Consider the following 15,913-nt stretch of genomic DNA (forward strand, 5'->3'; position numbering starts at 1 on the left):
GCCCGTCTCTAGCGCCGCCGGAGCCAGCGAGGGAGCCGGAGCGAACAGGAGGAGGAGGAGGAGGAGGAGGAGGCCACGTCGCCACCGCTCGGAGCCCGGCCGGAGCCTCCCAGGCAGGTGCAGAGGGGGGCGAGGGGGCGGGGGCTGACAGACCGCCTGTCACGGTGAGGGGGCAGACAGCACCGCGCTGCGCCTCCTGCCCACCGGGGCGCCCCCCCGGGCCCTGGCTGGGAGGACAAGGGGGTGGGGGCCCCCAAACTGCGCGGCAGCCATTTGGGGTACCAGTGTCCATTTGGGGGGCCTGGACTTCCTCGGAGGACGCCCCATTCATAAAATTCCGTACTGGACCCTCACCGTTGGGGAACTCAGGGGACCACTCCCCCCGGGAAACAGATGTGTGGGGAGCGTAGGGCATCCAGAAAGCCCGGCGTCCCATCCCAGTAGGCCCTGGTGCGGGGGGGACCCCTGCCCTCTTTCTCTGCTTCACCTGTTGTCGGGGGAGGCGGGCGGACAAAGGAAGCAGCGTCACGTGACTGCTCATTCACAAAATCCCATCCCATTGAGAAAAGGGGGCTGGGGGCGCTGCGGCCGCCCCTTCCCCTCCCCAAGGGCTGGGGAAACCCGGCAGCCTCCAGGTGGGGGAAGGGGCTAGACCTCGTTGCTGGGGTCCCTAAGGCTGGGGCGCCAAGGTCCCTGCGCTCGGCGGTAGTGAAGGGTTGGACGCTGATCCCGATTACTGGGCGGAGGGCTACGTCCCTTGAGCTGGGGGGCGGGGTAAGATGGTTCTGAAAGATGCTGGGGCGGGGAGGGAGAGGAGGAGGGATCAATTCCCCCCGCCCCCCACCCCCCGCAATCTCTGCCCCTTGCCTTTCCTCGGCAGGGGCCTGAGAGAGCAGGCTTGATTTTTGTGAATGAAATGCTCTCTGGATGTGTCTCGGTCGCCCGTTTCTGGCTTCCTCTGCCTCCATCTCCCTTTCGGCCTGTCTCTGGCCATTTCTGGTTCTCTCCCTGCTCCCTGCCCATCTCCCGTTGCTGGGTGACTCAGTGAGCTTTGCATCCGGTCTCATTCATAAATCCGGGAAGGGGTGGGGGGGAAGAGAGCCTGGGTTTCTCACCCAGCCAGTGGCCTGGGCGGCAGGGTGCGGAGGCAGTGTAGGGGGGACTGGAGCTGAGTTGATGGGCTCTAAGAAAATACATATGCGCAGGCACCCAGCTGTGAGGGGGACGATGGGTGGGGCCGTGGGTACGTGCTGAGGGAGGAGAAGGAGACAGGGTTGATAGGGGATGAGCAGGAGGAGGAAGGGAAGTGGAAGAGCAAAGCTATGGGGGTGAGGATGGGAAAGATGGGGAAAGGGAGGAAAGGTGGGTATGGAGAAAAAAGGTAGATATGGAGAAGAAGGTAGGCATGGGAGAAAAGAGATGGCAAGAGGAAGAAAGAAGCCATGCTGGAAGAAGGTGGGCATAAGAGAGGTGATGGGTATGGGGAGACAGTGGGCCTAGGGGAGGAGGTGGGTGTGGAAGGTAAGGTGAGTAGGGGTGGCTAAGGGTGCAGTAGATCCAGCTGTGAGGGATGAAGAGCAGAGATGAGGGTTGGGGGAACACTGAATTGGAGAGCAGGATTGACGCTCACTGACCCTGTTGTCCCTGTCCCCCCACCTCCTCCAGGTACATGGTTCGGGTCCGAGCCGTGGTGATGGCCCGAGATGACTCCAGTGGGGGCTGGCTGCCTGTGGGGGGCGGGGGCCTCAGCCAGGTGAGCGTATGTCGGGTCCGAGGGGCCAGGCCCGAGGGGGGGGCCCGCCAGGGGCACTACGTCATCCACGGGGAGCGCCTCCGGGACCAGAAAGTGAGCCACCCTGGGGCGTGGGGGTAGGGTGAGGGTGTGGGGAAGTAGGGGAGTGGGACTGGGGATGTAGAGGTGAGGTCAGGTCATCTCGCAGCACCGGGGTGTGGGATGGAGTTGGAAGCATATCCGTCCTCTGTCTGAGAGTGGGGAGTTTGGGGACTATTGGGGGCATTAAGCAGGTCCTGTCCACTGCCGTGGCCTGCTGGACCGTCACAGCAGCCTCGCACTGGTCTCTTTGCCCTTCTGCTGCCCCCTCCCCCAACCTCAGTCTGTTCAAAAGGGGCTGGGCTAACACCTGACTCAGATCCTATCCCTCCTCGGCTCGGAACCCTCCCCGTGGCTCCATCTTGCTCAGAGATTCTCACCACGAGGATTTTACCCCACTGGCCCCTGTCTGCCCTAAGTGTATGGAGGCATTTGGTGGGGGGACCGTCTGGAAGTGTCCAATAGGGTTTACAATCCTAATGTGGGTTCAGCAGGAATGTTCTGGGCTGTGTGGCCTGAAATGGAAGGAGAATGTTGACATTGCAGCTGGGGGTGTAGTAGAAAGGTTTGGATCGTTTGAAAAGGCTTGGAGTAAGGGTTGAATTTCAGAGCAAGGATCAGAAGGAACAATGTAGGGGGGTTTGAAATGGTGTCAAAGAATATAGTGTTGTTGGGCAAAAAGATGAGGGAACTTCTAGGGTGTTGACCAGCATCTGAGGGGAAATATGTGGGAGTTTGTTAAGAATTTGGGGATAATATTTGGGGAGCTTATTGGGGCATCAGAAGGGGATTAACAATAACATTTTGAGATGTTCAGTAAAATTTGGGGAGTATGATTGAGTCACATGGGGGATATTGGCTCTCAGAAAGAGGTTGACTCATTTTTTGAGGCATTCAATAAAATTTGGGATTCCTATTGAGATATGGGGCGGGGGGTGGTTAGGAAAATGTAGGGATCAAGGGGTTTGGGGGAAATATTGGAGTATCAGAGGTGTGCTCAGTAAAGTTGGGGAGTGGTATTGGGGTGTTGATCAGGGTTCAAGGGTACACCTAGGGTTGAGAAATGAAGTTTGTGGGATGCTCTGGTATAGAGTCTGGGGAAGTCACAGGCATGGCTGGAAGGGGGGATATCTGACCTGGCCCCTTCCTGCCCCCCTCAGACCACCTTGGAGTGTACCCTGCGGCCAGGCTTGGTTTACAACAAGGTGAACCCCATCTTCCATCACTGGAGCCTGGGTGACTGCAAGTTTGGGCTGACGTTTCAGAGTCCGGTAGAGGCTGATGAGTTCCAGAAGAGCCTGCTGGCAGCACTGGCTGCACTGGGTCGAGGTGAGTGGTGCAGGTGGTGGGCATTGGTGGTGGTGGTGGGGGGCTGGGGTGCAGGGTGGGAGAAGCCGGGCCCAGGGAACTCACTCTCTGCCTTTCTCCCTGCCCCAGGCTCGCTCACCCCCTCCTCCTCCTCCTCCTCTTCCTCCTCCCCTTCCCAGGATACCGCAGACACTCCCTGCCCTCTGACGGTGAGTCTCCAGGAGGCAGCTCTGCTGGGAGGGCAGGGGTTTCTTACTATGCTACAAACATTCTTGAGCACCTACTGTGTATCCAGCACCATGCCACGTGCTGGGCACACGAATTGGGGCCCAAACAATAGTGGCAATTTTGATCCCAGTTATTCTAGTTTTTCTGTTCTATCCTGATTTATATGTTCATTCAAGGGTATTTATTGAACACCTTGAATAAGAAGTGTTTTAAGCACTGGGGATACATCAGTGAACAAAACAAAGTCCCTTTCCTCGAGGAGCTTCTATTCTAGTGTGGAAAGGCAGAAAAAATATTAAGGTACACTATAAAAATGAATAAATATTAAAAGTAAATGGATGAACAAATTAATGGGAAATCCATCCTTCTTAGGGGTACAAACCTTGGAGTCATCCTTGCCTCCTCTCCTCTTTTATGCCCCTCATCTAATCTGTCAGCAAATATTGGCTCCACTTTCTTTCTTTTTTTTTTAAATTTGGCTGCACTGCATGGCTTGTGGGATCTTAGTTCCCAGACTGGGGATTGAACCCAGGCCCTGGCAGTGAAAGCGCTGAGTCCTAACCACTGGATTTCCAGGGAATTCCCTGGTTCCACTTTCAAAATGATCGGAATGTGCCTCCAACCTGGTTACTGTTCAACCTCATCTCCCCACTGGACCATCTCATCAACTGCCCCCTCCCCACCATCTCCTTTCCCCACACACAGAGAGGGACCCTATTGACATCTAAGTCAAATCATGGATATCTCTCACTTACAACCCTACCCAGGCTCCATCTCACTCGTGATAAAGGACAAAGTCCTCACAGTGGCACGTAAGATCCCACACAATCTGGCCTCCTATTACTCTCCCTCATGCTCACCTGGCTTTAGCCACACTGGCCTCCTACTGGTACTCCAAAAGGGCAGGCACATTCCTGTCTCAGCGCCTTTGCACTCGCCGTTCCTCTGTCTTAGAACACTCTTCCCCAAATTTCCACATGGCTTATTCCCTTATTTCCTTCAGGGCTTTACACACACATCACCTTAGTGAGGCCCTCCCTGAGTAACCTGTTTAAAATCTCCCAGTGCTCCTTATCCTACTCTTTATCCCCATCTTCTAAGATATTTTTCGTATTTCCTCTCCCAATAGACAGTTTTCTTATCAATGACTTTACTGTCCATCTCTCATGCTAGCATGTCAGCTCCAGGAGGGCAAGGATCTTTTGTTGCTTTCTTGCTGCATCTTCAATGCTTAAAACAGTGCCTGGTAGACAGTAAGTGTTCAGTAAATATGTGTTGAATAAATTGATTGAATGAATAAATGCACATAATGTCGGATTCGATTTGGCATTTGCTGGGGTACAGTGGGAGTTGCTCGAGAACACTTGGAAGAACAAAACTGGTTCCCTGGGCAGAAAAGGGAGATTCCCAGGGTAATGGGAGATGCAGGTGGGTCTACAAAGTCACACAGACAGGTCCCACTTATTGAGCACTTACTCAGGAAAGATGCTGTGCTCTCCATGCTCCATCTTACACCCTCCCGACGGCCTTTGTGAGCCTGGCATGTCGTGGGTGCTCAATGAATGTTTATTGAAGATAGTAATCGGATGAGGTGGGAATTATTCCCAAGTTACAGAAAGGAAACCAAGGGTCTGAGAAGCTCGTAAAGGACAGAGCTTGGTTTGGATGGGAAGGAACACATTCCAGGTGGATGGAACTGCCCCAGTAAAGGTGTGGTGGTGGGAAGGAGGCAGGAAGGCAGCTGACAGCCAAGGGAGAGGGCTTCTGAGAAGGGAGGTTGGTTTGATGTTCTGTAGGTTGGTGAGCTGAGCAGATAAGAAGAGAAAGTCAAATAATAATAACCACTTCCAGCTCTTCCTGTACTTCAGGCATGTTTATGCCCTTTACAGTGGGTCCTAACCACATCGTTACGAATAGACAATATTATGATCCCCATTTTACAGAAGAGGAAACTGAGGCTCAAAGAGCTGAGCTCACTTGCCGGAGGTCACACAACCAGTCAGTGGCAGAGCCGGGGCTTGAACCCAGGCCTGTCTGGCCGCAGAGCCCTCGCTCACAATGGGAGGGGGTCTATGTAAGGGCATCGGCTGTGCCAGGGGTCCCGGCTCTGAGGCCGCCAATCTCCCCCAGTCCCACGTGGACAGCGACTCCTCCTCCAGTCACAGCCACCAGGAGACACCTCCCACCGCAGCGGCGGCCCCCATCGTCACCGTGGAGTCAGCTTCTGGCTTCGGGCCGGCCACGCCCCCCCAGCGCCGCCGCTCGTCAGCTCAGGTGCGACCTCCGACCCCCGGTGAAATAAGGCCGGGCGCTGGGGTCCCGAAAGTGGGCGGGAACTGAGGCCGCAGAGGGGCAAGAAATCACAGATTCTAAGGGATAGCTGACCCGACTTATGGCGGGGGAGCTTAGGCCTGGGTTCCTCGGAAGGTTGGGTGAGGGCTTCCTGCGTCTCCTGCGCTCTTGGAGACTGGAAAGTTCTGAATTCCACAGAGGTTTAGGGGACGACTCGGACAATGACTATATTAGGAAGTTGGTGGTACTCGTGGAAGGAGTCCTTTAGTGCTTAATTCACGAGGGGTAGGGCTCAGTATCCAAGGGGTAAAAGGGACCTGGGGACCAGACTCCTGCGTCCTGAAGGAGGAGACGGCTGGGGTCCAGGAGTCTTGAATCTGAGAGCAGAGGGGGCTGGGTACTGGGACCCCGGATCTTGAGAGAGGGCAGGACTGAGAGCCTGGACCACTGGGTCCTTAAGGTGTGGGTTTGGTGCCCGGAGTCTTCTGTCGGTCCCTAGATGTCCTCTGTCCCTGGGAGGGGAGTGGGCTGAGGACTTCAAGCCTGAGTACCGGACCCAGGCAGTCAGGATACCAGGGCAGGATCCTAGGATGAATGACGCCTGTGGCTGGGTCTGTGGATTCTCGGGTCTTCTAAGGCCGGGATGGATTGTGGTGGGATGTGGGGCATCACAGACCCCGCTAACTTCTTCTCCTTTGTCTTCGTCCCGCAGAGCTACCCTCCGCTCCTACCGTTCACGGGGATTCCGGAGCCTTCAGAAACCCTGGCCGGGACAGGGGGGCTGGGCTGGGGCGGCCGCGGCTATGAGGATTACCGGCGAGCTGGGCCACCCGCACCCCTCGCCCTATCCACCTGCGTCGTGCGCTTCGCCAAGACCGGCGCGTTGAGGGGCGCAGCCCTGGGGCCCCCCACAGCCCTGCCCGCCCCTCTCACCGAGGCTGCGCCTCCAGCACCCCCGGTTCGCCCACCCCCGGGCCCCGGCCCGGCCCCTGCACCTACCAAGGCCTCCCCGGAGGCGGAGGAGGCGGCGCGCTGCGTGCATTGCCGCGCGCTCTTCCGCCGTCGCGCCGACGGGCGTGGCGGCCGCTGCGCCGAGGCCCCGGACCCGGGTCGCCGGCTGGTGCGCCGTCTCAGCTGCCTGTGGTGCGCCGAGAGCTTGCTCTACCACTGCCTGTCGGATGCCGAGGGCGACTTCTCGGACCCGTGCGCCTGCGAGCCGGGCCACCCGCGCCCCGCCGCGCGCTGGGCCGCGCTGGCCGCACTCTCCCTCGCCGTGCCCTGCCTCTGCTGCTACGCGCCCCTGCGCGCATGCCACTGGGTCGCAGCGCGATGCGGCTGCGCAGGCTGCGGGGGTCGCCACGAGGAGGCGGCACGGTGAGGACGGCCTGGTGGGTCCGGTAGCCGGACCGAGGACCCAAAATTGAGGGTCCAGGACCCCGGACTCCGTTCGGACCCCAAACCCAAACCTAGACACACTCGGAACTTGGAGCTTGAGTTTGGATTGAGAGACCCCAGACCTGGAACCTGGACCCCAAATGTAGGACTGAGAGACCCCAGAACCAGCTTCATTGGGATGTCTGTCCAAGAGGTCCCAGGCATCCTGAGTTCTGGCGTCCCCGTTCTCCAGCCCCACTCTGCCCCGCTCTGGCCTAGACTGAGCAGATTCCAGGGATGCCCAGACTCTTCACCTCAGGCAGGCAGGGGAGCACACGGATCCCTGAGAATCGGGCTCTGAATCCTGACTCACTGTTCAAATTACCAATCTAGACCCAGTCATGCCTGGCACCATGAACCCTCAAATTACAACCCCAGAATTAGGAGTTGCCGGTACCTGACCCTGCCTGTATACAATTACTCCCAGATCTTGAGACCCTAAGACCAAGAATCACCCCCAAATCGTTCCTGAATGCTCACCTAAAACTCGGAGCACCTGTATCTGAGATGTTCTTGTAGCCCCAGGACTTCTTAGATACCGAATCCTCTTAAGATACTCTGAGTCCTTGGATGTGCTCAAACGGATGTTCTCTGACCCAAATGACTTGGGAGACCCATCTCAGAGCCCCCCTCCCCACACACACACTGCCCAAGATCCAGAATTAAGACTCCAAGATGCTCTGTGAGTCAGGGATCAAAGAAGTCTGTAGACCACCAACACCAAGCTGTGTTCCCAGGAGCTTTCGACTTCATATGTAGGACTCTGAGATGCCTAGTCCCGCAGGTATAAGACTGGAGGCAACCAACACCTCAGGGCCCAACACATTGGTCCCAACCCCTCAGATAGCCCTCTTCCAATCCTCCTTGGACTTGCATTTCAAGCCCCAGAATGTCCTGGAATCTTTGGCTTCTTCGTACCCACAAATTCCCCAATCCACTAAAGGCTGGGAGCCCAGCTCCCACAAGATGGGATGTTCATGGCAACTCAGACCTCTGACCCCTTGCCCCTGAGTGACCCCAAGGTGCTTTAGGAGCACTAGATCCAAGACCCCAAGGTGCCATTGACCCCCAAATTCAGCACTCAAGCCTACACAATATTGGGATCGTCCCTGACCCAAGACCTTGGTCCCTCCATACCAGAGACAAATCTGAGGCTCCCTGGGACCCTAGCACCTTCAGATCCCAGATTTCTTTGGACCCAAACCTCTCTAGCCTGATACTTCCCAGGCCCAGCTTGTGCATCCCCTGAGACCTGCTGCCCATTGAATCCTGCCATCCATAAGCCCCTGAAACCCCAAGTTCCCAGACACTGGAATTCTAGTCCCAAGGGCTCCAGCCCAAGCTCTCAGTATCCCACAGAACTACCCCTTTACCCTAAGGGGAAAAAAACATTTTGAGGTAATGTTCCTGGATTCCAGGACCAACCAAGAGCACCCCTGCTCCCATCTCTAGGACCCAGCATTGCTGTAGATGATTGTGCAAGCTGTTCATGAAGCAGAGGCACACAGCCAAGGTGGTGAGTGGGGCTGGCCATGCTGTGCCCTCAGAGGAAGGTGGGCATTGCACAAAGGCAACTAGATATGGCTCTATTGGCACAAAGGACACACACACACACACACACACACACACACACACACGCCAGCCTTGCAGACTCTCTTCCAAGCCCAACTTTGAGTCCTAGCCCTAGTCCAAGCCTTTTATGATCTGCCCCTCTGTTAACTCCTTCTCTTCCATTTCAGAGTTGGGGGTTGTTTCGGAAAGTTTGAAAGCGTGGTTCATGGCCCATCGAGAGTCCTCTTCTGGGGAAGGGGGATTCCAAGGTCACTTTCCCCTGAGTGGAATGGGACTTCAAACACAGATCTGATGGCCTCCTGCGTGGGGGGGCGGGTATCACGGTCTTGGAGCAACACAATCTCAATGTTGTAGGGGCTTGGGACCTGCATCTGGTCCCGAGCACCTTGAAATGTGCACTTACCTTTCCTCATTACCCAGACTTGGATAGCCTTGTGGGGGTTCAAGGGATAGGTCAAGGGGGCCAGAGGGGTGGATCCTCCTGTCACTTCCTTTAAATTATTAACTATTTATTATATCCGGAACCTGTGAGATTCAGCTCTCTCAAGCAGACCCTGGGATGGGTGAGAGAAAAGGGGGGTGTCCCTCCCATCCCCACTCTGCCCAGCTCTCATCACTGTCAGACCCACCAGAGCTGAGGGCGGAGGGACTGGAGGCTGGGGCAGCCTGGGTCCCCATCCCCCTCTCTGTGCCTCGGTCTCCTCCCTTCCGTGGTGGGCGGGGGGAAGCTCCATTCTTAACCTACCTCGTTTTGGGGAGGGGTGGGACGGGGGACCAGAGTGCTGTAAGGTGCTGCGGGATCTGCGGATGAAGTGGGGGGCTGGGGGACGGTTCCCTGGCTCCCACCTCCCAGCACCGCCTCTCCCAGGTCTCCCAGTCCTGCTCCCTGCTGATACCCACCTCTGATCCATGATTACTCTTCATCACCCCTAGATCAGGGGTGCATGGAGGGATGACCCTGGGAGCCAGGAAGACCTCAGACCCTGGAGCCCCCAGGCCCAATTTCCCAGCTGCTTGCCCCTCAGATTGGATGCTTGGCCCCCATACTCGGGAGAGGCACCCCGACATTTATCTTCCTGATCTTGATTCTAAGCCAGTCTGTGACCTCAATGTTGTTATCAGGGCAGGCTGAAGTCGTGGGGGATGATGCGGGCCGAAGACCCAGCCTTGTCATCGGGGGAGGGGGCATGAGATATCGGCTCCAAGAAATGTCTGTGACAAAGTCTCAGCCTGTGTTCTTTATTTGCATTGATGCACCCCATCCATTCACCTTCCTGAACCACCAGACCAGTCCCCTACCCAAATCCTCCTTTCCCCTTCCCATCCTTTAGTCCCAAGCAGATCCTCCAGCTGAATCTTATACCTCCAGTCACTCTACAATTATTGGACACCCTTTTTATTGGCGCTGGGGATAAGGCAGTGAACAGAACAGACAAAAATTGGGGAATTCCCTGGCGGTCCAGTGGTTAGGACTCCACATCACTTTCACTGCCAAGGGTGCAGTTTCAATCCCTGGTTGGGAAACTAAGATCCCTCAAGCCACGAGGCCAGAACAGACAAAATCCTTTCCCACAAGGAACTTATGAGCCTTATAGTGAAGGAGACAACATGTTAGAAATGATACATACTATAAAGAAAAAATAAAGTGGAGATGGGGGATACAGGCAGTTGTAGCTGGGGTGGTCAGGGAGTCCCCACTAAGGAGCTGGCATTTGAATAAAGCCCTGAAGGGGGTGAGGGAGTCTTGTGGATGTCTGCAGGAAGAGCACTCCAGGTAAAGGGGACAGTTGTGCGAGGCCCTGAGGGAGAAGCATGCCTGGTAAGTCTGAGGGACATCAAGGGAGCTGGACGGGGGGAAGCAAGGAGGAGGGTGCTTAGGAGATGAAGGCTGAAAGGTGACAGGGAGGATCTGTGGGGCCTTGCAAGCTACTGCATGGACGTTTCTGCTCACCCGGAGTGAGGTGGAGCTACAGGAAGGCTCCAAGCATGGGAGGGATGTAACCTGACTCAGGTATTCATAGGTTCCCATTTGCTGCCTGTGGGGGACAGATACTGGGGAGGAGGGGCCGTGGAGACATGGTGAAGGCTGCTGGGATGGTCCAGGGGGGACAGTGGTGCACAGGACGAGGGTGAGAGCAGTGGAGGCGGGGAGAAGTGGGCAAGATACTGGATCTGTTTTGAAGGTCAAGTTCACCAATTTAGATATGGAGTACACTATAAAGAGTAGAGTCAAGGTTATGACCCCAAGGCTTTGGTCTGATCAATTTTTAGTATTTTATTAAGGTCAACAAATGCCCCCTGAGTACCCAGCCTTGGGGTACGCAGGACTATGGAGGAAACAGATTAAGGGTAGGCTCTGCCCTGGAGAAACAGGTTCTGGCCCTTTTCTTCCCTGAGGCTCTACTCCCAGTTCACTCCCACTCCCAGTAGAACTACAGAAACTACAGGAGACCAGGATAGAGTCGGGAAGAGAGTAAACCTGGAACAATAATTTTAACAACAGCTACAAAAACAAGAGCAGTAATAACAATAGTAATAGGTTAAGTGGTTAAAAGCACGGACTTTGGAATCAGATCTGAATTTGGAGTCCTGGCACCACCATGCATTCACTCTGTGATTCATCCTCTCTGCATCACAGTTTTCTCTTCCATAAAATAGAGATAAGATACTTAGCCCAGTAGCACACACGAAATGCTCAATATATGTTAGTCATTTTTAATAGAGTACCCCGTAGATGTCTGCTAAGCACTAATCCTCACAAACAACTGTAAAATGTAGGCGTTATTACCCTCATTACACAGATGTGAAGAAATTTGGCAGGAACACAATGGTGGTGAATGGTGGAGTCAAATCCTAACCTTTGCCTGCAGACAAGATTGCACTCCTAGGGTGCAATCTCTTAATCACCATAATATATTGCAACTGCTCCCTCTCTCCAAGGCTCAGGGGGGCAGAGGGGTGAAGGTCCAACGGACTAACTCGGTTTTGTGTGTGTGTGTGTGTGTAGCTGGGATTCCTGGGTCCCTGATATAATTCCAACTCTAAGTAGGAAAGGAGGGAAAGAGTTTCTGGACTTGGAGAGGAGTTGGGAGAACAACACTTGGTCAAAGTTGCTTTAAAAGCAGAGGGCATTTGAGGGAGGCTGAGGAAAAGGAAGCCGAAGTTGCTTCTATGTCGCAGCAGTAGCGACATCGCTGGTCTGTCGCGACAGCCGGGATTCAGAACGCCCGCTGGGGGTTTCCAGTGTCCAGACTGCTTACCCGAAGGGCGGTGCTCTACTGCTCGGCTCTGGAGGCGAGCCCGGGGGCGGGTTCTGCCTCCTTCTGCACCAATTGAAATGACGAAGGCCCTTAGCAAGAAGAGGCTGATTGGTCAGTTACGGGGGGTGGGGGCGCACGCCACTCCTGGGGCGGAGCTTCCCACCGACCGGCAGGGGGAGCGCGCGCCGGGCGAAGGGGCTACAGTTTCATGGAGGGGGCGGAGGCGGAGGAGCGGGAGTGGGCCGCGGTGGCCCGGGACCTGCTGGCGCTGGGGTAAGGGGAGCGGGCTGTGGCTGGGGGTGCAGGAAGGGGCAGGTTTGCCCTCAGAAATTCCTACTAACCTCCCCTACCCCCTCCCGCTGCCTCGGCCGCGCCGCAGGTATGAGGGTTTTTCGGGGGCGGCGTCGCTGGGAACCTCGTGCCCAGACTTCAGGGCTCTGTGCGCGCGGCTGGCGGCGGAGCTGGCGACTCTGGGTGCCCTGGAGCGGCAGCGAGAGGAGGGCACGGAGGCGCTGAGCGCCGGCGACGGTACGCATGGAGCGGGAGGCTGGGAATGTCGGAGCCATGGGTGGCGCCGCCACGCCCTGACATCTCCCGCCTCCAGCAGGTTCTGTTCCCGAGGAGGAATTCCTGCGACAGTTGGCCGGCCTGTTGCGGGAGTTGCACTGCCCAGACCGCAAGCTCTGCGGCGGGAACTGCGGGGCCTCGCTGCGGGAGCCCGGCGTGCGCCTGCGCCTGCTGCGTGAGCAGGGGGCTGGCCGGGATGCGGAAGTGGGCGAGGCTACAGCCTCGAGGGGGGCGGGCTCTGCGCGTTGAGGGGTAGCCGGGATCCCGAAGGGGCGTGGTCAGAATTTTGAGACCAGCAAGAGGGCCGGACGGAGGTGGGTGGGGTCCGAACCCTGGGCTAGGCTAAGGGCTCTGCGATGGGCGGGGTTAGTATTTCGATGGTGGGTCTTGAAGCTCACGTGGGTTGGGTTAGACGGAGCGGGACAGGAGGTTCCGAAGTGGGCAGGGTTTGAAAATCTGCAGAGGGAGCTGGGTCTCGAAGTGAGTGGGGCTTATTCTGGAGGTAGAAGCAGGATTCTAGGTGGGCGGAACTAGGAGGCAGGAGGTTTTGAAGCCGCTTGAACTTTTTGACCCCGGTAGGTGGGGTGGCAGCCCTCCTTGATTGCACTGCTCCTTTCCCCTACTTTTAGGCTTTCTCTGCTCGGAGGTCCAGGCTGCTCGCCTCCTCCGCCTGCAGTCCCGTCTGGATCCCAGCCCTGAGCAGTCCGGTGTGGAGGGAGCAGAGGAGGGATCTGGCCTGGTCCAGGAAATGGTCCTTACTCTCCAAGCGCTGGGGCTGCCTAGACCCATGCCGGGGACCCCAGCCAGCCAGCTGCTTCGAGACTTGCATGCCAAGGTAGCGGGCTGGAGCCCCCTCCGCACCCGGCTCACCTCACTCTCCTTGTAGGGGGGACAGCCCCCTCTTCAAAAGTGGCTCTGGGAGGAGTGCACAGCCACGGATGTTTCCTAGAACTGTGACTGCCATTCTTGGTTCTGTGGCCGGGGTCCTCAGGGTCGTGGGGAACTGGGGTCCACGGAGGAGTCTATCCGATTTCTGCCCAGTCAACCCCAGCCTCCTTCTTCTCTCATCAGATCGCAGAGCTGCTGCCTTCCCTGCCCACAGGGTCCCTAAAGCCTCTCCTCAGCTACCCGCTGGATGCACCTAGATGGGTAAGGCTGTGTATGGCTGTATGTATGTGAACAGAGATGGGAGTGAGGGGGGCCCCTGGCATGACTGAGACCTTTTCCCCCAGGAAGCATTGGAGTCTCTGCACCAAAGCCTGCGAGATCAGTACTGCTGCCGCCGCTGCCTCCTCCTCAAGCGCCTGGACCTCACAACATCTGCTTTCCACTGGAGTGATCGGGCAGAGGTGTGGGCAGAAGACCAAGGCAGGAGCAGTTGTGAAGGCTGCAGCTGCAGGGAGGAGACATGAGGGCCAGGGACATTTTAGAATCTTGTGAGGTTTGGGGGTCTTGCTGGTTCTGAGGCCCAGGACATTTTAGAATCTTGTGAGGTTTGGGGGTCTGGAATCTCAGGGAATTCCCTGGTCTGATCTGGGAGTGTTTTTAGAGCAATACTCCTTACTAAAAGATGTGGGAAGTGCACAACATTGTAAATCAACTATACTTCGATAAAGCAACCAAACAAGAAACATAATGAGATATTAAAAAAGAAAAAAAGATGTGGGAAGTGAGGCCCTGAGACAGGAAGAGATGCTTTCAAGATTACAGATCCCATCTGGGGAGGTCTCGTGGGCACGTTCTCCATGTCTACCCCTACTCACTAGGCCCAAGGAGAGGCCATGAAGGCAGTGCTGATCCCAATTCGAGAGGCTCTGACCCCAGAATCGGATGTCTCCATTGCACACATCCTGGCTGCTCGAGCTGACCTGTCACGCCTTGTCCCAGCCACCAGCAAGACTGCCCGCCGAGGGACCTGCTGTGCTATCCACAAGGTGAACACCTGGGGATGGGGAAGGGCCCCAGCATCCTTGGCCTTCAAACTGGCCTTTTAGCCTTTGCTTGTACAAACCTTGTCCTCTTCTGCCTGGGCTCCTGCTCTCGCCTTCTCCTTGGGTTCCTGGCCTCTGGACTCACGACCTCTAATCTGCCCCCTCCACATGGCAGTTAGAAGGATGTTTCTAACTCAAACATCTGACCATGTCCCTCCCTAGCTCAAAACCCTTCTATGGCTACCCAGTGCCTTCAGAACAAAGTTTACCTATTTACTGAGGCCCTGCCCACCTCTCCTGCTTTGGCTTAGAATCCTCTCCCACCACTCACCCTGTCCGCTGTATTGGGTTTTAACCATTTTTAAAGCAAAACTACCCTCTGTTCAAATGATTACGTATTTAGCTTGCATTGGGAGTAAGGAGTGTTAACCACTGGACCACCAAGGAAGTCCCAGCATCTGCCCTTCCTTTTTCAACCTCATGCTGTTCTCTTGGCTCTCTAGCCCCCTTGTCCAAGATATTTTTCTTCTCTGCAACTCAAGTCTAATCACCTCTCAGGTGCTTATGGGCAGCGTTCCAGACCGGGGGGGCCGCCCAAATGAGCTGGAGGCTCCCATGCCCAGCTGGCAGAGCAGAAGAGAGGACAGAGGCGGGCGGAAGGCAGGCCGCCAGTGCTGGGGCCGCAAGAAGAAGAAGTAAAGGGGGACTGGTGGTTGGAGGAGGGGTCCTTCATGAGGTGCTGACATTGATAATCTCTGAGGAGTCACTGTGAGGGTTTCTCTTGGCACCTGGCACCCCAGCCCCATATCCCCTGTTCCTCAGGTCCCAAATGTCCTCCCCACATCTACCATTCAACACCAAGGACCATGTTCTCTGGAAAATAAATTTAATTAATTAATTTTTTAAAATTTATTTATTTATTTTTGGCTGTGTTAGGTCTTTGTTGCTGCGTGTGGCCTTCTCACTGCGGTGGCTTCTCTTATTGCAGAGCATGGGCTGTAGGTGCACGGGCTTCAGTAGTTGTGGCACTCGGGCCCAGTAGTTGTGGCTTGTGGGCTCTAGAGTACAGGCTCAGTAGTTGTGGCGCACAGGCTTAGTTGCTCCCGCGGCATGTGGGATCTTCCCAGACCAGGGATCGAACCTGTGTCCCCTGCATTGGCAGGCGGATTCTTAACCAGTGCGCCACCAGGGAAGTCCTAAATTTAATTTATGACAGCCCTAGGACCTATCTCTGTGGGGGCCAGGTCAGGGGTGCTCAGGTTTGAGGAAAGGTAGGGGGTCTCTGTCCCCTGGGTCTGAACAGGCCCCTGCTGCTCTGACCTTTAAAGCCCTTTGCTCTTCAGCAACATCTTTCCCTCCCAGTGGGCATGGGGGAGGAGACATGCAGGCATTGGGCAAACATCTGTCAGGTGCCCACCATGTGCCAGCCATGTGCTAGGCATTGGGGTTACAGAAAATAATAACCGCTGGTCTCCCGGAGCTGACCTTTC

The 15,913-nt window shown here is 56.0% G+C and overlaps 2 protein-coding genes across 6 annotated transcripts; both read left to right on the top strand.

Annotated features, from left to right (window-relative positions):
- Nucleotides 1-911: 911 nt before the first annotated feature.
- SPRED3 (sprouty related EVH1 domain containing 3) lies at nt 912-7,037 on the top strand (the record flags this gene model as incomplete). Of its 5 annotated transcripts, XM_082863145.1 has the most annotated exons (7): nt 912-1,044; nt 1,666-1,753; nt 2,260-2,341; nt 2,954-3,160; nt 3,269-3,348; nt 5,498-5,641; nt 6,372-7,037. In XM_082863145.1, 7 exons carry the CDS (start codon nt 917-919, stop codon nt 7,035-7,037), a joined length of 1,395 nt encoding a protein of 464 aa, XP_082719271.1. The 5 variants fall into 5 exon arrangements, with proteins under 5 accessions (XP_082719271.1, XP_082719272.1, XP_082719275.1 ...); XM_082863146.1 differs by lacking the exons at nt 912-1,044; nt 2,260-2,341 and adding an exon at nt 1,388-1,455 and having other exon boundaries at nt 1,666-1,846; nt 2,992-3,160; XM_082863149.1 differs by lacking the exons at nt 912-1,044; nt 2,260-2,341 and adding an exon at nt 1,434-1,477 and having other exon boundaries at nt 1,666-1,846; nt 2,992-3,160.
- A 5,096-nt stretch (nt 7,038-12,133) lies between these two features.
- Nucleotides 12,134-15,292, top strand: FAM98C (family with sequence similarity 98 member C; the record flags this gene model as incomplete). The annotated part of the gene is made up of 8 exons (XM_082863334.1): nt 12,134-12,198; nt 12,305-12,453; nt 12,533-12,667; nt 13,122-13,327; nt 13,564-13,641; nt 13,725-13,841; nt 14,259-14,426; nt 14,982-15,292. The coding sequence occupies 8 exons, from the start codon at nt 12,134-12,136 to the stop codon at nt 15,120-15,122; spliced, it is 1,059 nt and encodes a 352-aa protein (XP_082719460.1). The 3' UTR covers nt 15,123-15,292.
- Between the last annotated feature and the right edge of the window lie 621 nt (nt 15,293-15,913).

Source organism: Leucopleurus acutus, assembly GCF_964270905.1.
Source record: "Leucopleurus acutus genome assembly, chromosome: 20".
NCBI lineage: Eukaryota > Metazoa > Chordata > Mammalia > Artiodactyla > Delphinidae > Leucopleurus > Leucopleurus acutus.